This window comes from Gallus gallus, chromosome 1, assembly GCF_016699485.2.
Source record: "Gallus gallus isolate bGalGal1 chromosome 1, bGalGal1.mat.broiler.GRCg7b, whole genome shotgun sequence".
In the NCBI taxonomy this organism is placed as follows: domain Eukaryota; kingdom Metazoa; phylum Chordata; class Aves; order Galliformes; family Phasianidae; genus Gallus; species Gallus gallus.
In genome coordinates, this window is record NC_052532.1 from 45313378 (window position 1) to 45338829 (window position 25452).

General features: G+C 44.1%; 1 protein-coding gene across 1 annotated transcript in view; it reads right to left on the reverse strand.

Moving 5' to 3' along the window:
• Positions 1 to 25058, reverse strand: part of TMCC3 (transmembrane and coiled-coil domain family 3) — a 126525-nt gene extending 101467 nt beyond the window's left edge. The window contains exon 1 of the mRNA XM_004937631.5: positions 24842 to 25058. Coding sequence (XP_004937688.1) covers positions 24842 to 24853 — 12 coding nt within the window. The 5' untranslated portion in view covers positions 24854 to 25058. The remainder of the gene's footprint in view (positions 1 to 24841) is intronic.
• Between the last annotated feature and the right edge of the window lie 394 nt (positions 25059 to 25452).

The window sequence follows — 25452 nt, forward strand, 5'->3', positions numbered from 1 at the left end:
TGCAACAAAGAGCAAAAAGATTGCATTTCAGCTGGCAAAACCAACAAACAAAAGTTATTCCAGAAGAATAAAAAGTTGTTATCATCTCTACATGCCGATAGGGTATTCGCCCTCCATTTTACATACATCTGAGCAAACCTACTTACAGCTGAGCAAACTCAGTGAGAGCCAGAAAGCCCAAAGACTCCTCTGAAACACGCATGAAGATATATCTTTAGGAAGGGTGCAAGGATCCCAGTGTTCCTCATCACTAGTGCCTACACACCTTGGTGTCAGTCTGACAGCTCTCAGACCCCATCTGTAACAGCACCAGCTCTGAGCTCCTTGCTCACAGTCAGCACAGCCAAGTGCTCCCTTGCAGCAGGGCAGGTGCCTGGGCAGCAGGCTGGTAGGGAAGGAAGGAGTTTTTGGGAGCCAGACCCACACAATCTGACCTAACACCTACCGTCATGAGGAACCTACAGTGAGTCGTGGTATGGCCATGACTCTGTTAGAGACTTATACTTAACAGCGTTTCTTCTCATGGCTCCTGCACACATAGGGCTGCCCTCGAAGCAGCCGGTGCCAGACATAAGCACACCGGAGCAGTCACAAGAAAGGGGCAGCTAATGGCTTGCCAGCTGCTGAGGCATCAGGAATGGTCTGAGGCACGCTGCCACCTTGTTGTGGTTTAGAGAGATGACAGCGAGCAGTCCTTCCACCTTCCACTTCATTCACCCTGGCAGCAGGTGTATGATGTAGAGACCAGCAAGGTTACCCGCCAGGAAGACAAGTGCTGTGTTTGTTGTTGTGGTGGAGACTGGGACGATGTGGGTGCTGGATACATAGGGAGTCCTGCAGGATACTCCCGCTCTACTTCACAGCAACAACATTTTTTTTCTCCTTGCAGTCCTCATACTACCAACGTACTGAGAAAGCATGTATCACTGGATGGGTTCTGGTTTGTCTAAAGCAAAGCACAGGAAAAATGTTAGTAATGCATGGGATAATGCAGACTGCCAGTAGGTTTAACTCTGCCTCGGGACTCTGACTTTCTCAGTCTGTAGCTAGCAGCACATTTCACTACAAATAAGGTATTTTTGCTCACACCTACGTATTCACTGTTGCCAGGGACTAAAGTAGACTTTCTTGCCATCCTGGAATAAGGATCTGGGAGTGAAAGCATGAGAAAGCACGCACTGCTCTTGCTCTTAACAGGCAGCACTGGCAATTTAAACATAGAGGAGAAAGTTCAATGCTCTTACAGCTCCTTGCCTCAAATCTCTCCTGCCTGGACTTCCCGGTCCTCTAACCAATGAAGAACTTACTGCATGAACAAGGTGGTGGTGGTGATGGTGATGGGGTGGTGGTTTTCCTGCAGCAGAGCAAGCACAGCTTCCCCTTCATCATCCTTTAAGACAGTATCTTAATCCAGCCTAGAAACTAAACTGGAGAGATATGGTCTGGATGGGAAACGTGAAGTCTGAACACACACACTGAAAATGATGTGTGAGCTTGTTAGAAGGTAAAGGTTGAGAGCTGCAGGACTGGAGGCTTCATGGACTGCATGCTGCTCTGTGTAAATTCAGTACACAGCAATGTCATTCATTTCACACAGCTGTGAAAAGAAATGTACAAGATGCAAAGGAAAGAGATATCAGGTTCTCTGGGTGCCCCTGTTGACATATCAGCCTATTTTAGGGCATCCTCCGCACACATCTTGGAGCTTACCTACACACAAGTCTAATGGATTCAACTTACAATAGCTATGTTAAGAGCTGATGGACGTTCTTGATCTGAAAATGGCTTTACTGCCTTCACTTGAAGCTGCACTTTTACCCACATAACACTTGCTACAAGTGGTTTGAAAGCATACAGGCAGTCGCATAGCTATATCACCACCCATACAGAAATATTCCCTTCAACTGGCACAGCTCTGTATCATGGTCAGCTGTCACCGTGTTCCTCTCTAAATTACTGGTTGAAGAGTTCGGTTTGTTTTTACTATTTCCTGCAGGTGCCTGTAGAGCTTGTTCCAAGAATCTGGGACCAATTATCATGAGACAGCAATAGCAAAAGGGTAAAGTTAAATAATTAGCACAGAATTGAAATCAAACAACCTTGTTTCTTTGCCCCAGGACAGGATTTTAGATGTTTCATAGGAAAATGTAAGAAAAGAAATGGCAGTAAGACTTCAGGAAATACATCTTTTCCCTAATGGCTTGAAAGCTCTATATTCTGGAATTGAGAACAATACAATTCAAATTGAAAAAGGTTTAAAGCAATAGAAGGCTACAGGTGAACTAGGCTTTTTAACTTAATTCATTGAAAGTACAGAACTCAGAGAATATGTTTAAGTAGACAAAATGATCTGTTCCAGACCTTTCTTGATATCTTTTATTTTACAGCTGTCCCCAAGAACCAAATACTGCCTTATGTCATACAGTCTCGCACAGTGAGACGTGACAGTGGTGTTTATCCCATCCTTTCTTTCCTTCATCTTAATTAAAGACTGAACGTCTGTGGCTCCCAGCACACAGGAGATATGTAAACTGTGAAGAAAATGCACTTGTGTATTGCACAGCAGATGTAGCCATGCTCTTTCCTTCCCCTCCCCTCAGTTTCAGCACTTCTACAGCCCGTTAGGCTGTACTGAGCAACACAGTAGAGCAAAAGCTATTTATGAACTCACATCTGTGCACACAGTGATAACGAAAACAAGACAGTAGAAACTGGGAACATTTTTATACAACACTTTTTCTAAAGGAAACCTTATTTCCTTAATTTCTTCAGGAAAACACTGAGACCTGCATTTAAATACTGATGAGAAACCAAGGCAGGCATTCAAAAGCACACCAAGACTCATCTTTGAAGATGAAAAGTGGCTTTGGATGCACATTTAAAATTAGGTTTAATTGGTTTGGATGTCACTTGCATGACAGAAACAGCAGCTTCTGAGCTAAACGTTCAGCAAAAGGAAATGAAGCCATTATCACAAGGTGAAGAGCTAAAAACAAGCACATATTGATGCAGCTAACTTGGCTGACTCACAGACAGTGTATGTCTTTACTTCTTAGACGTCAACCGAATGCCCTCCAGAAACCGGGCATCATTCTTGACAAATCCAGCCCTGTGTTCTAGTCCATAAAGACACAGAGACACTCTATCTGTCATATAATCCACTAAAATTTGGCTGCTAGTTCTTGGATAACACAAGCACATCTGGGTGCTGGCTTCTGCTGTTGGAACAAGTTAATAGAAAGCTATCATCCCCCTAGCATTTGATGCTGTTTTAATGACAGACTGATTCATATTCTCCTTTTCTTTTTTTTCTTTTTTACTCAGAGGATTACTTGGATGTTATGGGGTAAGGAGCACTTTCTAAATTCCTAGCAAAAGAAAAATTCAAAGTTTTCTCACGTTCCGCAAAATGATTAATGCTTAAAAACTCCAATTTTATTTAAAATTTCAAAATGGTGATTCTATAGCAAAGCTCACCTCCCCCAGCCTCTGTCCCCACCGCAGAGCAGTTCTCCCTGGGCACAGCTCCCACAGGTGTGCTCACCCAAGGCCTGGGTGGCCATATGTTCCCTCAGGAGCTCTGGCTGGGCAGCTGTGTTGGTTTCTACGGCTGGAGACGCCACAGGGGACACAGGACAAGGCTTTCTGCTGGGTAGAGGCCATGTCCAGAGCTGCTCGCAAGTAGCACCCAACTGGGCTCTCCACATTTAGACACCTAGCTCTGCTTTTCTGTCGCCAACTCAACCACAGAACAGTTTAATTTGCTGGGATCTCCCTCTTTTCAGATTGTGCAAAAGCCTTACTAGCTATAAGAAATAATAGACTGAAATCAAAATCACCTATGACTCACAAAACAATAAATAAATCAAAGGGTTAAGATCCAGAGCTGGCACTGCTGTCCTGTAGTGCAGAAAAAAACATTTGGCAGTGTACATATTGCTGAGTTGTTTATTAGCACATCACATCAAATCCATACGTATCTTAAGCAGCCCGTTGCTAGGTGCTGGTTTATTTGATAGCTTAACAGCTTCTGAACATTTTACTGGAAAGGAATGCAGTACCTGAAAATGTTGTTGCTACTTTGTTCAAAGAGAGCAACAACAGATGAAAAAACCCTCACATTAGTCAAAAAAAAAAAAAAAAAAAAAAAAAAAAAAAACCAACTGCATACTGGCAGACCCTGAAATCAGATCAAACAGCAACTGTGAAACAGCCTCTTTTGAACTGCACGAGCAGGTGAAAAGAATTATTTAACCTTGTGCTTTCAAATTAAGATCAGATCCACAACTTGAAGTGATTGGTTCAAAACCAACCCAAGTCAACAAAGCTTTTCTGAGATGCATAATGTTCAAAATAAAAGGAATCATCTTCAAACTAGCTATCTTGGCACTTTCATTCTTTCATACTTTCGGTCTTGCTGCAAAAGACCACCAATTTTGCATCATAAGTGAGATGCAAATGACTGGCTAAGCTTTCAGCTGCAGCTGAGGTAAACAGATCTTCCATTTCTGCAGATTATTTTGCATTAAGGACATCAACATACACTACAAAGCCAATGAAACTGCTTCCTGGAAGGCCCAGTACAGTGGCACTCAGACAAGACCCATTCTCATCCCTGGGCCTCAAGGAGGAGGCTGAGGGCTGCCATCACCCCAGGATGGCTGCTCCTCTTCATGGAACAAGGACAAGATCTGGGGAACTGTGTCTATTTTAATGAAGCAGGCTTACAATTTCTGTGATTATGTGCAAGCTAAATGCCTGGGCCAGGCAAGAATTCAATGGCTTCTTGGGGACCGCAATAGAACCAGAAAAATGAAATCCAGAAAATGATTTCAAAGCTCCTGTTGACTTCACTGCACAGGAGAAACTGCCTAAGAATGGCAGGGAGACTCTGTGTCTGATGGCACCCATGGGACTGCACAAGTGGCCAGGAAGTCAGAAAGTCTTACCTTTCCTCCTCGTCTCCTCATCTGCTGTTCCCTTTGAGGCCCTGAAGCCACAGACCCATGCTTAGCGGAGCACAGGGGACACAGCAGCAGCTGCTCTCTGAACTCACAGGTGATAGCTGCTGGGAGATGCCTCCTGGAGGATGCTCATCGTGGTCTCCCTTCGCTTCCCTGGGCGTCTCCATAAAGCCACAGGGGTCAGACATGGCCCAGGCCATGGGGCACAGCTGTAATGAGGCCCACATAGCAGGCACGTGGCACTGTGCAGCTGGGACTGGCGGGCCTCAGCACGTCTGCCCACACAGCTGCTACCTTCCCCCATGGCTGGCTTGAAGTGTTCCGGCCAAGTGGTTGGAAATCCTAGCTGTGAGCTCAGAGGAGCAAATAAAACTAGGGCCCAAGCTTTCATTGGAAAACACAGAGCCAGGCTCACATCTCACCACAGATGGATCTGAAGCTTACTCACACAGCCTTGGTTTCGGAGATCTCCCCGTGGACCTGAACAGAGCAGCACTGAAATTGCCATAAGAATCCAGTACAATCCCACTGCCAAAACCACCAAATGGCACTGCATTTCCTCATAAATCCTTGCTTTTTTTATGTGGTACCAGAGGGGCGTTTGAGCAAGAGTAAAATGAATATTTGCTGCCTTGCTGATCTCAGGACATTCGCTAAAGGACAAAGCGCAGCTGACAGCTCACTGCCACACCAGCAGCTCTTCTGAAACTGACATATGCTTACAGTGAAAGGTGTTACTTTCCAGTCCCACCTCACAAGCACAATATATAGGTTTCTCATCTGTGTACACTTATTGTTGTATTGAGTAAACACAATTCTGTTATTTTTACAAAATAAATACCATATGAATTTATAAGTACATAGCATCTTGAAATAGAAATTGGTATTCACATCTCTCAGAACATGGCTATCCACTCCTGAAGGCTGGCCCAGTGCATGCTGGTAGAAGCAACATAGTGTGTAAAGGCAGAATGGACATGGTGCAGGAACCTGAGTGAGATTTTCTGGCCAGAAAGACAGCAGAACCTGCAAGAACTGACTGTGGCTGAGGAAGACACAACCGTGCATTGGCCCTGAATGCCACCATGGCCTCAGGAGGTCTCCCACCTTCCCACTCCTTTCTCCCAGCCTCCAGCAGCCTCTCCTGCCTCACAGTGTGCTTGGACCTGTGTTCCCAGCTAGCTGCTGCAGCCTGGCGAAGGCCCAACCCTCTCAACAGTCACTACTTTTATGTATTAGGGAAGGCAGAAAAATTACTCCATTTGACTTCAGTGGTTGACTGAGTAACCAAGGTCTTACTGTCATTGCATATATATTTATACTTATACATTATGTATGCTATATATAACTGTATAGCATATATATACATATGTGAAACAGGCTGCCCAGAGAGGCTGTGGATGCCCTGGAGGTGTTCAAGACCAGGTTGGATGGTGCCCTGGGCAACCTGGTCTATTACCAGATCTGGAAGTTGGTGGCCCTGCTGTGGCAGGGGGCTTAAAACTTGATGATCCTTGGGGTCCCTTCCAACACAAGCCATTCTATGATTCTATATAGAAAGCACAAAGTCATATCACATTTTCCTGCTACAGACTAGTTTAGGTATGAAATCACATCCCTTAACCTTAGGGAAGGCAGTAACTTTCCGAATACATGATGAAAAAGATGTCATATGTTGTACCTTGCATAGAGATCCTGCTGATTTGCCTATTTCAGAACTCCTCCTAATTTTTTGGTCCTGTGGAAGGCATCAGTGCTCACTAAAGTCACTGGGTACCTCATGGATTTCTTGTAAGCCCTGGAACTGGAGAGCAACATCTGCACAAAACCTAAACCTCTGAAAACAGAGTGCAGAGGAACAAATGAGACTGCATCAGCAGCAGAGCTCATGAGAGCTTAAAGTCATTCTGTATAAAAGGAATTTAGGATGCAGGAAAGACATGCTTGGTTTCTGCAAGGAGATGGGGTTAACTCATCTCTTGCAGGGAGCCTTGCTCCTAGTATGATCTCTCATAAATAATTCTCTTTCTCTTGCACTGCTGTGTTAGAAGGACACAAAAGAACAGGGGGCTGAAACCTCAGCTACCTAAAGAGTGCAGTTCTGATGCACTCTTGCTGGGTACCTAAGAAAGAGGAAATGGAGTGAAGAGTATTCAAGCAGTAGCTACTGCAGAGCTTAGAAAAATAAACAGAAAGCCAGAGTTTATATTGCATCTTAGGACCCTAAACCTGGCACTTTCACTTCAGTGGCTGAGCTTCTCACATCTACATCACACGTTCATCCTGCAGTGGGATCCAGGCAAGCATGAAGTCCTGCATAACGATTGTTACTCCATATTCTTTAGCAGGACTGCTTTTTCCACAGCTTGAAGCATCTGTAATAATTTTCCAGGGTATACAACAAGTGGTGTAACCTAAACAAAATGTACTCACACAAGAAGTATCCACAATACACCATTCTGAGCACTGAATGCTTAATCACTGTACAGAAACGTTTGTGTGTATGTGCATCTGCAAGGTAAAAAAGGAGAGAAAGGCTTGATTCTTTTACGGTATAATTTTCCAAAACCAACTTTTTCCTTGCTAAGAACATGAGAACAATACAAAGGCTTCGAATGTCTTAAAAATAAAGAGCATAAAAATAAGCCATGAATATTTTCCAGCAGTGCTATTAGGCTAGAAGCAGATCGTAGTTCAGATGTCACAAGTGAGAGTGCTCTGACAGATTTAAAAAACACCTGCAGGACACAGCATGGTTTTCAGTCTTCTTAACTTGAACAGAGCTGAGATGTTTTCTAATGCAGAGAATTAAAAATATTCAGCTAGACATACAGCACTGAGACTTTGTATGAGAGCTAAAACATGAATTCATGGCTTGAAAATTGGAGATACTCTAAGCCTGCAGAAAGACCTGCACATCCTTAACTCCAGCCACAAATACCAATGAGAGGGTTTGAAAGCTAGTGCGTCACCACTTCACACCTAAAACCATACGTGCCAGGGAAAGTTAAAGCAAACAACAGCAACAAAAAGAATCACCAAGGTTGGAAAAGACCTCCAAGATCATCCAGTCCAACTGTCCACCTACCATCAATATTTCCCCACTAAACCATGTCCCCCAGTACCACGTCCACACGGCTCTGGAACACCTCCAGGGATGGTGACCCCACCCCCTCCTTGGGCAGCCTGTTCCAATGCAGAACCACTCTTTTGGAGAAGATGTTTTTCCTAATATCCAACCTGAACCTCCTCTGGTGCAACCTGAGGTCATTTCCTCTTGTCCTGTTGCTAAATATCTAATAGTTGCTAAATATCTAATAGTTGGTGTGACACCCATAAACCCATCGTGTATCCAAATGAGAATACACTTCATGAACAGAAAACCCTGCTGAAAGATTATGTCGAGAAAAAAGATAAACATGTAAAGTTCCTTGTCAGTGAGTTCCCTCATTTAGGATAAATCTTTCTTAAAACAGATATTATCACTATTTGATTAACAAAAAAAAAAGTGCATTACAATGAAAGGGAAATATAAACTATACAGAAAAAATGTCAAGCAGAAGTCTACATTATAGAAAGGCCTGCCAAACCAGTATTGTGTATTAAAATTGCCACGGATGCCCCAAGGCAGAGTAGCACTGTTCTTCTGAAGTGATACAGGACGTACATGATTCAAGATGCATTACAAAATTGTTCCAAAATGCACTCCCCCTCAGCTGGTGTTCAGCAGTGTGCAAGCGTGAACCTGCTGGCAGCAAAACTATAACAGTTCATTCCTAATAAGAACGTGACCCCAGTAACTGAGTCAAGGCATTCATTAACAAAGTTGGCAGATGCCATGAATTATGGAAGACAGTGAACTTTCAGGTGTTCATACAAGACTGCTGGAGTAGCAAGACCTTCATTTATGGACTGTTCTGTTTTTTTCTATCTCCATGCTTTCATTATTTTCATCTTCCATTGGTTTTAAGTCCCATGTTTTTGACTTGGCCTCGCTGGGTTGGCTCCCTGTGGAATTCAGATTGCCGGGATCAGTCTGTATCTGTAGTAAACTGTTAGTGTTAGTTTCAGACCAATCGGACAGATACAAGAGATCTCAAACATGGTGAACTTTCTGTGTGTTTTGCAAAACTTTAGCAAGAGAAGGACAAAGTTTTGATACTCTTGGCCGAATGGGTCAGCCTGCACAGAGCTATCAAAATATCTGGCAGAAGAAAGGCTGTATGAAAAAGGGTGGGAATTTTATACTACACGTGGTGGGATCAGAAAATAATAGTATAATTCAATTTTTGAAAGTCTGCAAGTGAATGTGCACAAGACCATAAGAAACCAAGACTCATTAGCTCCCCCGCTCAGGAACAACTTCACATTTACCTTTAATGGTCAAAGAGAATATGATTTACTGTCTGTTGACTTCACAGCTCTCTGTAGCCTCAGGACATAACACACGCACCTTTGTGAACAAGCTACATTCATAACAGTAGCTATATTTAAACTAACATTTCTGATGAGATATTTATTTTTAAACTCTACCGTCATCCACAATAAATGGGACTGTTGCTGGAATCTGAGGGAATTTAATAGTCCATCTCTGCACAGCACTTGGGGAAGCTACTATGCACTCTGGGTGCTAAAACAAAGAAGAAGGGACAGCATACAAATAAAGTAGTCCAACAGAATGAGGCGAAGCCTAGCTAATGGCTTGCATTTCATTTTACCCACACTGCAACCAATGGCTGATCAACCCTGAGAACAGCAGGGTGCTGCTGGCTGACAGACTGCACTGAGCAGCACTGCAGCAGTGGTTAATGTGAGTCCCACCTGTGTCCTGCTCTGGACACAGATCTGTCCTGCTTCTCATTCCCAATACTCAAATAGTATTTCCTACATGAAATGAAATTCCTCTGCATTCAGCAGGGCAGCTAGGAGTCCTTTCTTCCTTAATCCCCCTTCTGTGCGTTATGTGTTGTGGTTGTTGAAAGAAACTGCTACCTTTAAACCTAGAATTTAGTTAAGTGTCCCTAGTGCTTTTCTTCTGCCATTCAGTCACCCTTCTCTCTCGTGCTAACCACAATCATAGAAGCTATTATGGCGACTGAAGGCAAAAGAGGTCTCCAAGCTGTACCAGCAGCTGTAATTAACATGTGAGCATACATTAATTTGAAATTGATTTCACAGGGAATTCAGTGCAGCCACACAACTAGACAGCTTTGACAAGCTTCTGGCATCCAGGCAGCTGCTTATCCTGCCACAAACTGGAATGAGAGCTAGAACAGAATGATAACACCAGTCTCTCCTGCAAGGATTTTTCTGAGATCATCTTCCCTTGGTGCAGCATCACATCCAGGCCTGTGAAGCCATGCTGCTTAACGATCAGGGATGTTGGCACCAGCAAGCAGCAGGGCTGCAGTACTTCTAAACCTTTCCTCCCACTCCTGGCCAGTCAGCAGCTCTTTACTGTGGTGTGAACAACAGGGCTGAGGGGATAGGTATGATGAATACAGGCTGAAGCCATCAAGAAAATTCTGCCAACACATAATGAAAGGTTCTCATGACTCCTGCGTATGCCAGAAACTGTCCCTCTACACTTTACCCCTAGGATCAGGTTTCTTAAATCCTCAGCTGAAAAGTGTGTTTTCCAATATGTTTCATGGTGATATCTATCACTATTTTACAAGCAGTAATCCAGAAAAGCTGTCATCTTAAATCTGCCACCATTTACATGCCTCTTCTAAATGAGAAAAAGGAGGTTCGTTTCATTGCCCACTACGCTGGACTTTAACAACATTCTGCTTTTATTATTCTCACAGTGCAGCTGGATTTGGGGAAAGTTTGCCTGTCCCAGCTGGAGCACTGGCAGAAGCTGCAAGACCACTACCAGAGCAGGCGCAGGAGGGTGCAGCAGTCATGTGGGATGCTGTCACATGAGTAACAAGGAGCTGACATAAAAGTCACCCTTACATTAGAAATGCTTTGGAAAAACGTTCCTATGGGAGTATTATTCAGCAAGGTATGCTAAACATAAAACTGAGTATTTCTTTGGTTTTACAGAAGGACAAATATAGGCAGTAAAGATTAGCAGAAAGCAAAAACAAAAGTAAAGACAACAGGGAGAACATCACCAAAACACTGCTTGAATCTGCCAGCATTTTTCCTGTTTGTTCACACAAGGACTAGCTCAGGACAAAAGTGTAGCCAGTGGTAATATGAGTTTAGTTTCAGGAATGCTGAAGTGAAAAGCACCAAACTGAAGAGCCTGAGATCTTTAAGACCAGTCAAGTCTGTGTGCTTTTTCAGAGGAGGAATGCTCATGGAGCGTGTTTTTCCAGTAACACTCCATTCCCAGGCTACATAAGGTACTTCTGCGTCTCTGATCTTATCAGCTTCTGGCTGGCAGCTCCCCATTACAGCAGCCCTCTCTTCAGCCTGCAAGCAGCCCTCCTCCATCCCAACTACCAAAGCTACCTCCACTTCTGACCACCAATCTCAGTGGGAGGTATTTTTGCACTCTTTTTCTACTCTATGTTTGCTAGGCATGGCTGGGCTGAGAAAGCCCACAGTACCTAGTGACACAGTACAGAGCCTGCAGAAAGTGGAGGGAAAGTAGTTATTTGTTCAGTTTCCACAGCCTGAAAGACTTCACTTTTGGGAAGACAGCCTCATAGCTGCTTCCCTGTACAGCAAAACTGTGTGGAGGATAAGTTATTCAACTATCTTGTTCCTTCCCTCTTTGCTGTAGGTCCTTAAGCACAAGGAAACATCTTGTTTTCCTAGAACTTCTGCAGGAAGTAGCTGGCTGCTGTAGACTGTCCGTCAAGTGGTTTTGGCTTATAGGTTGTGACCCCGGGTTGGAACTAAATGTCACAGCAGGAATGGAAGTCCTCAACGGTAACCACACCTCTGCAAGCAGCGTGGGAAGGAGGGACCCAGAGGCAGGAGGTAATGGCTAATTGTACAGAGGAAATGTCTGCCCTTTGAGAAGAGGGCTAATAATTGCATTTGTTTCCCTGCAGTTAGTCCTAACAGGGATAGGCACAGATCACACTATGATCAGGACTCCTATAGAAACGCAGAAAAATGACTATTTAAGGAAGCCAGAGTGCCCAGCTATATAGAGGCTATGTTTTGCATGAATGAAAGCTGCCTGTTTCTATTCTGAAACGCACCATTAGGTGGCACTGCTTAGAAACGTTATCTCCAAGTATTTCCCCTCATTTGCCATTATTTGCACTCCACAAGCACGCAGTTCCCACTGAAACCAAGCAAACAGTCATCCTTCTGATCAGTATAGTGGTCATTAACATCACTGGTGGGTAAACGTTCATCTACATTTTTTACTCTTAAAGTGCAAAGTTTTGTCCTGAAAAACTAAATGTCTTGAATACCTTAGCTCAAATACCAGACCTCCAATTTGAAAATGTATTTTCAAAGTGTTTGCCTGGGTAACAGCATTCCCCCTGTCCTGCCTGCTTTGTACCACTGACTGTCCTCTGGCATGTAGTACAATAAAGATTCTGTTCTTTTTCTGTGCCACATTAACATCCAACAAAGACACTTTAATAAGTAATTTTCTCTTTCATATCTCATGTAGGACAAGACTGGCACAGTGCTTGGGAAAGTAGGCTTTGAGCAGGGAATCAGCAAGTGGAAATTACTGGAAATGAATGGTGGTTATGCTAAAATGAAATATAGAGATTCCCTGTGGCTACTGATGTGCTGTTGTGAAATAGCACAGTAAAGCAGGTACCATTTTAAATGAATGACGAAAGAGACCTAAAGGTAAGGCATGAGAAAGAAGGAGATGATGACTGTCTAGGAGACAATAGTGCAAGTCTGTCACTCTTAACACATCTTCTCAAATGCTAAGATAAGGATCCTGCCCAAACAGCTCCTATCTGCCAAATATCCTGTGCATACACAGAGGATGAGACACTGGCTGCATTTCAGAGTACAGTGCCAATTATGTAGAGTGCAAGGAAAATAAATGGGTCAGAAGATAAATTCTTACCAACAGAAGAACCTTCTGAAGGATTGTCATGTAAGAAACCGATTGATCTCAAAACAGCAAGGCCACGAGTTCAGGTATCCCTTGACCTTCTGTATCCAGCTGGTTACTTGCACTGCAAAGAACGCCTCAGCTTTCAGGCTGTTCTTCACTCTGAACATGCAAGTTTCTGAACAAGTTATTTTTGCAGTCGGTCACAAAGCATGGCTTGTCCACCTCCAGCTACCACATGCTATGCAGAAGAATATCAGGGGCAGACAGCATAACTACCTGAGCCTAGACTTTGACTTTTTCTTTCCTAGAAGTATTTCTGATCTAGTATTACATCCCAGTATTGATGCACTGACACCCTTTCCGGCTATGGTTTTAAGCGTTCAAAAAGCCGGTGGAACCATGGACAGCGACACACCTTTTGTCAGGAGCAATGGCTGGTGAAATAATGGAGCACTATCAGATACACAATGTCTTCAGGATAGAGTGGAATTGCCAATGAATGGACCCAGATTGTCGTTAGCAGAAAAAACAGCATCCATTCATTTGCTCATCTGTTCACATATAGTAATCTGTTCACTGCCAGTGTAGCAGGTTACACTTATACACGGCCTGGCAGTGAAGTAAATCAGCTGGAAAGTCACCAGTATGGTCTAACTTTACAGTGAGGGTGGTGAGGCACTGGAACAGGTTGCCTAGAGATGTGGTTGATGCTCTGTTCCCAGAGACTTTCAAGGCGAGGTCAGATCAGGCCTTGGGCAACCTGATTTAGCTGTTTTAGCTCCCCATTCCCAGGGGAGTTGGACTAGATGGCCTTCAAGGTCCCTTCCAACTCCAAGGATTCTATGATTCTAACTATATAAACATTAGGATGACTTAATTTACTATGAGTTTCAAACAGAAGAATACGCTAATCCATAACAAGAACACAAATAGTTATGACACAAAGGTTACTGACATCTCAGCAGTCCCCCAAACCTTCCATGGATTAAAAAAACAACAGCTGGTGATAGTGGGAGGCAGAAGGATGGCAGGAACTTGTGAGTATCAGCATGTAGAATTGACAACATTCTAACTGCAAGATTTATGATGGTTTTTAGTCTAGTTTTTTCCTCTTCTGAGCATTAAAGAGATCCTTGTGTCAAATATCACCACAAAAAAATAGTGCAAATGAAGAAGGATTTACTCTAAATGAGCAACAAAAAGATCCAAACCTAAGAAAAAAAAATTAAATTTAAAACACAACGTTCAGAGAAAGCTAAGCTCATTATTATTTCTTTTTATTTTTTTAGTCAGCAGATATACTATAAAAATTTTACACTGGTTTTCTTTGAGAAGAAGGTCATCAAATTCTCTATTTCTGCCTCCAGTAATAGCTAGTTAAAGACTTCTCACCAGTGGTGGTGAGAAGTACTTGCACCTAGATGGCTCTTACACATGTTTTTGAGTTGGATACTGAACTGAAGCCCAAACATAAAATACCATTGCACTCTTAGAATCCAATATGAAAGCACTTCAATTATCCAAGCCTTGCGTTACCGCACATGAGATTGTGATTCTTAATGCTTATCATGTTAAATATTCCCTCCATTTTCTGAAAGCTTAAGAATCAGAATTATTATTTGTCCCTTGTGGCATATGGATAATTGAGGTTTATAAATTTCATGCAAAATAGGTTTTGTACCTCATTAAACAGATCCATCTGTATTTCTACAATGTAATTCTCTAGCATAATCTGTGCAGTTTATATGCTGATGTCTGGACAGCATGATTATGCTAACTATAATGTAAACTGCTTTATGTCTGAAACCGCTAGAAAGCAACAAATCAAGTGGCAGGGCTCCAGCTTTGAAGCAGATTGATTTTCTGTGCTCTGAATGGGCATGCAGAATGGCATCATTTGCTACATTATCCAAGTTGCTTAGCTGAACAGCATTTTACTAATGTCTAACTTACACAGACACTGATTATCAGCTGGTTTTAGGAGGAGTGAGAGCCCAGAAGGTAAATCATACACAGTTCAATTAGTTTAAACTAGTACTACAAAACATGACACGAAGTTAACTAGTTCTTAGTCTCTTGTAACAATGCAATGCAAGATACTCAGGCAAAGTGAGCTCAGCATATGTCTTCCTATAGCCTGGGAAGATAGCACAGAGCAATCAATTCCCTTAAGTTTATCTCAAATACAGAAGCACACAAAACTACCAAGACATCATACTCATTAATCACCCTTGCTAGTACCTGCCTGGCATTCTTAGGAAAGGAAACAAAACCACAGGACACACAATTGAAGAAACAGAGTACTTCACTAATCAGTCACTCTGTTTTCTCAGGAAAGGGCCAGAAGCAAAAGCATCACAGGAGCCTGGTTCTCGGGTACCAGCACATCCTGCTGGTTACCAGAAAGTCTGAAAATAGATCTTGAGCAAAAATCAGGACATCAGTTTCTGCTCTGTTTTCAGGAAGGCAAGTTTACAGATGATACATGAATCTAAGCCAGTTCTTAGGAGTTAGAAGGTTTTGAGTAAGTTGTTTAGTTCTTTCCTAGTTCATTATCTGAAAAGCATCCAAACAGTGTAACATATCTCAGAGACAAGCACACAAGGCACTAGTCACAGGGCCTTTGCTCTGATCCCTGGCTCTCGGCATTGCTCCATCTTCTCTGCAGCCACTGGGCTGCAGTGGGTACCGGATGTTTCTCACCCTCACTGTTTTCATTGAATCCCATTTCTTTCATGAAAGACCCCTTAGAGTCAGTGCCTTTGAACAGCGTGGCAGAATGCAAAATAAAACACCCCCAGCTTTGGTTGATAACCCATCAGACAGATGCCCTTTCCTGCCCTGTATGCAGAGACCCAGCCCACATATGGTCCCTGCAAATGGCCCTCAAGCTGGAAATAGCGGTTCCCTGGCTAACTGCCCTCCCAGCCCAGGAGCAGACAGACAGACACCTTCTCATCTTTGCCCCCATGCTGCAGCCTGATAGGGAGCCAAGCAGTGCGAAGATCTGTCTGGGTGATGCTGGCACTGCCTGAAGCCCCTGAAGAGGTAAGCCTGGCCACAGTATTACGGCTGCACATGGAAAGACTGAGGGCAGCTGTGAATAGGCCAAGTGCAGTCAGCTCTGCTCACAGGGGGCAGGGGTGGGCAAAGGAGAGGAACAAAAGGGACAGCTTGTGTGCACTTATGTGGACACTGGGGCTGAGTGCTATTGTACAGCAGCGAGGATTTCCAAAGCTCAAAGAACTAGTGAAGAGAATCTGGCTGTTTGTCAATGCGATTACTAGTTTGCCACAAGAGATTTTATTTGATTTCTATGATTCTAGCAAGGTATGAGCATTTCTTTAATGAAAACATTCTGTCACCACCTGTCAGAAATAAATTCAGGCTAAGAAAACAAGACAATATTGAACTAGAAGGCAGAATCTTGCAAAACACCAGAACTGATTCATCCTTCCCCATTCCTGCCCCCTCATCCTACTCTGGGCACCATGCCGAGAACAGACTAACTTAACCCGCCTGAGGATTTACATTAGATTGCCAGACATTGCCAGTGATTCTAGACTCCACCATTCTCCATCGCTGTATTTCTGCAAGAGACATACTGAATAGAAGTAACTTTATCTTTTTCTTTAATTATTTCAATTTCTGTAGTGTCTGTCAGCAGAGACGTCAAATACAAAAGTCCTGATGACTTGCTTTCAACTCTGGAAGTGGCATGCCAGGCAACTGAGATATGAGTATGTATTCTTCTCCAAGCACGTGTGAATTACCAGAGTATCAGGTAGGTAGATACACCTCCTTGGCTGCAAAAGCTGCACCCCTGCTTTTTAATAACTGAAAATGGCAGTTGAAAAAACTCACCTGTTGTAGGGCTAAGTTAAATAATCCTCTCACAACACATTAAAAGTAGGAGTGATGGCTAATCATCTGTCAGGAAAATGTGCCTTCTGTTATCAACCAAAGCTGAGGACATTTCATTCTGCAGGAGGGTGGGGGTCGGTACCTCTGCTGAGACCAAACCAAATAAAAAAACTTGGAAAACATGCCCTAATCCTTTCTCATTAAAGGTCAGAGGGAACTCATTTGCTAAAAAGGTATCACAAATCTATACAACTAGCACTGCTTTCAACAAAATAATATGAATTAGCTCTAAAATCTAACTTGCAAGAAGACAAGAATGAAGTGAATCTAAGTGGTAAAAAGCAGAAGAGAGAGTATCTGTCTCTTCGGGCTTCTTTTATACATCAAATAGCAAGGAAAAGGTCAAAAAACCCTCTTTTAATTCTGAGCAAGTCAATACATACTATGCATCCATTTGCAATCATTAACTAAAGTTGGCCAGTACCAAAGAACTGCCACTAGGGGATATTTCATTTTAAAACAGTTAATGGAGTTTTAATTGTGTTACCTGAAAATACATCTTGGCAAAAAAAGTAAGATAATTGCAATGTATTAAAAAGTGTACTTATTCATCTCTCCAGAAATAAGCAGAAAGAGAAAAAAAGATGAAGAGAACATCTAACAGAATAGTTTGTAGTGCTTCTGAAAAAGACAGAGAACTACAGAAGGATTTGCCAATCCAGTCACTGGTATGAATAATGACATGATAGTGAATGTCCAAGATGAATAATAATAAAAAAGAAAAAAAAAGAAAAAAAAAACAGATGGAAATGGTTATTTACAAAACATTGGAATATCTGAATCAAATTAGCAGGCGTTATTACTATATTGTTACTGGGGAAAAATATGTATTTTTCACTTCGGGAAATGATTTTGATTCTCCTCTATGAATAAAGAGCTTTAAGTTATTTTTCAACTGTACTTTCAGGGAAAATTCAGTATTTTCAGCAGAAATACATTTTCTGTGGAGTTTGGTTGTGTTTGTTTTTAACATCAAAACTCTGTTTTCTATTAAAATATCTTTTGCAAAAATGATGTGGGGTAGTGAGGCATTTTCTTTAAAATGGCTTCTGACATTCAAGGTCAGGCTCCACTGTGTTAAACACGACAGCTGAAGATCAGTTGTTCAAAAGCAAGAAACCTGTGACCAAAGAGCCAATGTCTTCATTTTATAGGTCCTGAATCTCCATGAGATCTGTCGGAGCATGCACAGATGTTGCAGAAGAAAAGGTGAGTCCTCTCCATTTTTCACATTACAACTGGAGAATATCAAAGGTTTTGGAAAGTCTTACTTATTATTCAAGGAGATAAAAGGTTTCTTCCTTTTGTACTAGACAGACCGTAGCAGAAAAAGAACAGACAAATTTGCCTACAAATCACACATCTGGCCAACATCCCAGTGAGAAGAGCACATCTGTTGAATCAATCTCAAGCCCAAACCACTGACACACACCCCACATTCAGGGGGTGATCACTATAACAAGGATTTACCGGCTGGTGCCACTTGTACTCTAAGGAGGGAAATTACATTCTCGGATGGCACGGAAGAGATACACTGAATGCTTAGCACTGTTTGGAAAACATAGCTAAGGCCACAGAAAATGGTGTATAGAACAGAAAAGCACAGCAGTTTCCAAATGAAAATCAATCAGGACAGGTTTAGAGGGGCTCATGGTTCACAATAATCCTCTGGTCTGAAACACATGAGATATCTGGCCAAGAAGTCCTACCACAGAGTGGTAGTGTGCATCTGTAAGCTGAATGTTTCAACTCAAGGAGACCTCAGTTGCAATCAGACTGCATGAAATTCAGTATCAAATGATGTGGTCATTCTTACAGCATTCCATGAAATACACAGATTTGCTCAATCTCGGCTGAATTATTAAGGAGGGGTGTTAATGATTGGTGTTCTGGGCAGAAACAGCAGGCGGCACTCTCACCAGAGAAGGAGTAATTTCTTCTCTAAGATGAAACAGGCAGCCTTGGAGGCAAAAACACAAACCATCAGTGCCAATTTCTGCCATGCGTTACAGAGGGAGACAGAAGAAATCCATTTTTGCACAGACTGCTAACTACTGCAGAAAAGACTGACAGGAAAACATAGTGACACTTGGCTTGTTCATCAAAAACTCATCCCATGGTGAATCTATTAATTCTATTTATTTGGCCACTCAATCCAGCACAGCCATATCTCCGAACAATGAAAACAACAAACAACAACAAGAAAAAACATTTTGATATAGCAGTTTCATCATTAGACAGACCTGGAAACAACCTTTGTTAGAGGAGGCAAAACTCCCTCCCGCTATTCACAGGCAAAAAGGTGAACCAACACATCTGTCCCTTTATTTTCCATGTCTGCTTGGAGACTTTTGACATATATATATATATTTTTAATTAGTATTTTATTGATTTCTCAGCAGGACAACATTCTAGCAGTAGGGAACGTACAGAGGAAGAGGCATTAACTGCCCTTTTCCTTTGTAGCTTTTGTGTTAAGTTCTGCTTTGTCGCAAGCTCAGAACACGAGGCCAGGGAGATCTTGGTGAGGACAGCCAATGGAAAGCCTGGAAACAATCACTCTGACCTCCATGGCCCTGAGCAGGAGTCGGGGCCAGGTCACTAACACAAGAAATGACTTGTTAAAAATCCTACTGCTTTTAGATCCATGAAGTCAACATGCATAAGAGATCTTAATCTTTCTCTATTTGTTCTTACACTGCTTCAGTCATAAGTCATGTGAACACTCTCAGCTTAGACTCATAAAACATTTCTCAGCTGACCTGCTTTGCCAAGTGTATGACTCTGACAGGCTCAATATCTCACAAACAAACTCAGGGAAAACAAGGCTCAGTTCTGTGGTGATGGCCACAGAATCACATTACATCCACGCCTGTATCTTGGCTGAAGAAGTGGCCAACGGCAGATGCTAAGGGAGGACTCTAAGCATAAAATAGTCATGGAATGATGCTCTCTAGAAAACCTTCCAGCTGCTTGGGATCTGCAAGCCAAGGGCTTTCTGAGCCTCCTTCTTGCCTCAAGGGCTTTTTGAGACAAGAATTTCTCAGCGCATGCAAGCACGTTCATATTTGCCTCATATACACTGTTGGCATAGATGGATCAGTTGAGTCACAGTAAAACACACACACAAACACAAACCAACAGCAGAAGCAGTGATGGGAAAATGGAACTCTTTAGCTAATAGGAGTACTTGAGGCAAAAGCTGGAAATCCTCTTATCTTTTGTGCTTTCAAACCAGCAGCAATATCCCACTGAAACCCTCACTCACACACCTGCTGATCTTTTAGGCCCTTAAACTCTTCCAGGCAGCTGTATTTTCACTGGCAGAATTGCCAAAACCCTCCCAGTGACAGCCTGCCCAAGCTCTAGCAGAAATCTCCATTCCCCCTTTGTCCCATCTCTCTCCACAGCCCAGTGGGAGGGCAGGAGACCTGTATTCAAATCTCACCGCTGCGTCTGGAGCAAGAATTCACTCAGTACTCCCTCAATTCAGGATGGCCTGTGTCTTATCCAGCTAAATTGCCTACGTGTTAGCTCAGCTAGATTACTGCTGAAGTAAGTTATCTGTTGTCATGCATTTAACTGGTAACACGTTTTATATTCCCGGAGGGCAGCCAACATAGTAGAGCCTCTAAAATCGCTGAATAAGGAAAATCTCTTTATTACCTCAGCCCTGAAGCGTAGTTTTTGACCGACAGTGCTATGAAGACAATTTCTTAGCAACTTAAAATACCAAAAGGGCACTTCCTTCTCCTGCAGAGCTACAGTGCCACCCACTCCCTTTATCCCAGTATGTATAGTTCTGCACTACAAGTTGTAGAGAACAGACAAAGACAACTTGCTTAAAAATAAACCTTTCATTCTGCTCGAATACGCTGTGATTACAGCTTACAGCAAGATGTAGCACTGTACCTGTCAAGATATGTATGTCCCTCCTAACTGCCTTATGAATTAAATACAGTGTTACCACGCAGGCTGTTTTCTTCGCCTCCTCATTTTTATCTATAACCGTAACTACTGATTACTGAGAGTCAGAACATTAACAAATCTAAGAACATTAAATTACTTATAATAAAAACAGAAGTAACACACAATTTCATCTTCAATATACATTTTATTTAGACCAGCCTGGATTTTCAGTATATTTTCAGTGTAGTAATTTCTTCCTTTTGCTGTCCCCAGATACTGTTATAATTCGGTGTTGATGTGTTTGAGTTCTACTAATTTCCCATGGGTACATCTTGCCTGAAAAAATAACTCCAGCAGAATTTGACATGTGAATTGGGCTTTCGTGTTCCCTAGTGAAGATGAGCAAGATGCACAGTGGTGAGAATAAAATCAGCCAGTGTGAATTTATATCTAATACGTATTTCAGTGATCTGCTGAAGGACTGTCTAGGCTGAATAAATTACCTTCTGTTATGGTAGATGAAGATGCATACATCTGGCAAAAGAAGCTGAAAGTAACAAGTTCAAAGAGGTAAGAATGCTAAGGATTGAAGATCTGGTTTTCCACTCATTGCTTAGAAAAGTAGTCACTCGTCTCTTAACTCTGTTACCACCTTCCTACGCTGCCTAACAGACAGGGCCTCTATTAACAAAAATGCCAATCTATTTCATTTGAATGGTGGGGAAGGAAATGTGTAAAAAGTGGAGGGGAAAAAAAAAAAGAAAAAAAAACCTCAGGGTTTTTCTTCCTGCTTAAATTTGCATTCATATTTTCATGCTAATATGAAACCGAGTAAAATGTTGTCTTAGTTTCAACTGGGATGGAATTATTTTCTTCAGAGTGTCTGGTACCATGCTATGTTTTGGTTCTAGGAGAAAAACAAAGTTGATAACACAACAATGTTTATAAATATTGCTAAGCAGTGTTACACAGAGCCAAGGCTGCTCCAGTTTTCTCAGCTCATACTAACAAAGTTAGTATGGAGGGGGATACTGGGAGGGGACAGAATCAGGACAGCTGACTTAAACTGGCCAAAGGGATATTCCATACCACGTGACATCATGTGGAAGGAGAGTTCTGAAGGGAGTGGGAGTTCATCTCGCTCTCTTCTGCTCACTGAAGGGCTAGCTCAGCATCAGTCAGTGGGTGGTGAGCAATTGCTTGTACATCGCTTGTTATATACACTCATATATACATATTATCCTTTTCATTTTCTCTACCTTAGTAAATAATTTTATCTCAATCCATGAGATCCACTTCAGTGTTTTTTTTCAATTCTCTTCCCCACCCCACTGGAAAGCAGAGAAGTGAGCTAACGACTGAGAGGTGCTCTGCCACCTGCTGAGTTAAACCACAACAGAAGTGAAGCACATATGGAAGAAAAATAATCAGGTTTTTCAACCATAGTCAGGTCAAGTTGACCAACCTCAGCTGACATTAGCTATAAAGCCAGCTGTAGAACGTAGATACTACGTAATGGTGTTCTTGAACAGGGAGGAAAAGCAGTGTTGGCCAGGGAACTCAGTACATCATATTTCTCAAATCTAAAAACAGACTTCATAGGGACAGTAGAGGGGGACACCTTCTCTGGAAAGAGGAGATTGCTTCAAAGCATCTCAAATAAGGCACTAGGAGAATTAGGAAACCTTGATCTCACTCATGCTCAGAGATTTATCAACACTCCCTTCAGTTTCAGCATATGTACCTGGAAGTAGCAGAATAAGGTGGACAGCAGGCAGAGTGGCCTCAACTGCTCCCTAGCTGGAGCAAACAGCGAGAGCTGTTTCAGCTAAGTTTCAAGCTCAGCAGAAAGCCCTAAAACCAGAAGATCATCAGTGCTGTGCTACTGCCTGTCCTTCTCCACAATGTTCTCTCCTCCTAAATGCATAGCTCTCCACTGCACACAGCACCACATCTCACTTAGACTAAGCTACAGAGTTGCAGAGCACAGCAAGAACTTGAGGAACACAAGGAGCGTCTTCTGCCTAAGGCATACCTCTGTGCTGGCGAGCAGAAGAGCAGAAGCACACATAGAGTCCTACTGTGTCACTCTGGAAGCTACATGACTGCCAGCACCTGCATGCTACAGCTGAGATAAGGTCACCCCTGTCTGAAGGGCCCTGTCCTGCTTCGGTGACTGAAGCCCAGGGAGCAGGTGGGCTCCTCAGGAGATCAGTCCAGCTGAGGGTCAGGGGAAAGGTTGGTTACCCCACACACAACAGTGGCTCCATCAAGACTGACTTCAAGATGTCACTGACCCCAACCCATTCTGATGAGCCCATCTGCTCCATGTCAGAGACAAAATTCAGTACACCCTCAAAGGGTTTTATTACGCTTCTGAGGTGTTTGAAATGTCTCTTCTTTATTGCTCCCTTATGAGCACAGACGGTGCTTGAAAACTTGATCTAAATGGAAAGTGAATTTAACACTGAGCTGCTCACCCATACTAAACCCAATGCAAGCACTTCAGCTTTGTGTCTCAGTGGCCTGGTTCTCTCCAGCTTATTTTTGAAGTAATCAATTTTTGAAGTAATCAATGAAGCATCAAGTGCATTTAGGGACAGCAAAGTCAGAGAGTTCCCAAATGTCAGCCTTCCTCTTGTTACCATAAAATCAAGCAACAGAAGGAAGAATAAAAAACCAGGGGTTTTACCTTTCCTTCCCAACAGATATAAAAACTAAAAGAAGATGATAAGTCACAAGTGAAAGACCTCCTCTGGAACCACAGAGAGTGAAAAGGAGACAAAACAGCTGACACAGAGGTTTCATACTTTAGACTAGAGAGCCACGGCATGAAACTAATTTTACCTGTTGGATACTGCATGATTACTGATTTACTAAGACATGTGAAGGACGTGATCCATGAACTCAGTAGGAATGTTCTCCATTGAGTTGCCTAAAACAAAAAATGTGGATTGGGCACTTGTGATCCAAAGTGAGGTGTACAACTGTGCTTTTTATTTATTGCTACCTGCCCTGAAGGGAGCCTCCCTCTCTTAGAAGGTTCCTTCTGCAGCCTTCATTAGCCCTGAGGCGTTCTCTAAGAATTAAGGGTTACAATTTTTATCACTTCTGAGCTAAACTTAGCTTAGTGCAACTTCTTTGTACTGCGCTACTTCTAGTACAACAGAGGAACATAGCACGAGTGGCCTAGAATTCACACAGAGGTTATTCTGGAAGAGGCAGGCGGCTGAATATGCAGCACAGAACAGGCTGCCAGGGCAGAGCAACCCTCACAGTTAGATTCACCCCTGAGCAGCCCGTGAATTAAGCAAGTGAAACATGGCTCGGATACCTTGTATCCTCTCAGATCTTGATCATCTCAGCACTGCTCCCGGTAGGCAAAGGAGTGCCATAGGTGCAAAACGGCAGTTAGGCGAGTCATTCTTTAGCTAATGCTTCTCCACCATCAGCTCCCTGTTACAGCCAGTTTCCAGCTGGTGGGAACCGGCCCAGGTCCACCTGGAGCTAGAGACCTGGGAGGACTGCTGAGGACTGGGCTGAGAGCTGGAAGCTCTGAGCTCTGATGCCGCTGTGCAACCCCCCTCCTCTCCGCTCAGACCTTCGGGGTATTCTTCTACAGCTTTCAGCAGCGCCTTCGCCAGTCACGGCGGCTTCGCGTTCACCTCCACACACCACAAACAGCGCTGCCACCGCGTGGACCGCGGAGCCGTTCCACTTGCTCAAGCCCGTTCGTGTGTGCGAAGCGGCAACGGAGGTGGGCAGGGAGCCCTTCCCCGCTCTCCACACGAGCCGCCTCACGCCGCCACCGGCTGCAGCGCGAGCACCCGTGGCGACTCCAGCGCGGGAGCGGCCCGCTCGGACGCGGCAAAGTTTTCCCCTCCGCACCATGGACAGCGCCGCGCCGCCCCACCCGGCAACGGGCAACGCCGCCCTCCGCGCGCCCCGCTGCCGGCGCTGTGGCGCCCCCTGCCGGCCGCGCCGCGCCGCCCCGCGCCCTGCCGCCCGGCCGCAGCCTCCCCGGGGCGCCCGACGCGGTGCTTACCTTCCGCAGCATGCTGGGCAGCCGGCGCTGAGCGCTCCCCGCCGCGGCGCCGCGCTTTCCCGCCCCTCACGGCGCGGCCATGCAGGAGGGGCGGCGCGGCTGCGGCGGGGCGCGCGGCTCTGCGCGGCACGGCGCGGCAAAGCACGGCTCGGCACGGCCGCGAGACGCCCGGAGTCCCTCCGCGCGCCGCCCGCACTGAGCGGCGGAGCGACGGCACGAGGCGCCCGCCCCCTCGTCCGGCCCCCTCCCGCCGGTCGGTGGGGGCAACAGCTGAGGGGCGGGATCCCGCTGCGGGGAGGGGGAGGCCGGGCTGAATGGCCCCGCGGCCGTGCCCGGATCCGGCCCCGACGCCGCTCGGGTGCTTCAACGCCGAACGCGGTGCTTGTGTACCTGTAGCGGTCTCCTGTAACCAAACAGGTCTGCCCGAAGGGCGATAACGCCTGTCCCAGCCGCGATTTACTCTCCCTACGAGACGAAGCGCGCTGTCGGAGTTACGGGCGGTTCTCAAATGAAAACAGCACCCGATCTCGAAGGCTGTTCAGCGCTCACGATGACGAACTCCCTCCGTTAGCGTTAATCTCAAGCCCCGGGCTCCTGCTGTTGGGCCCGCA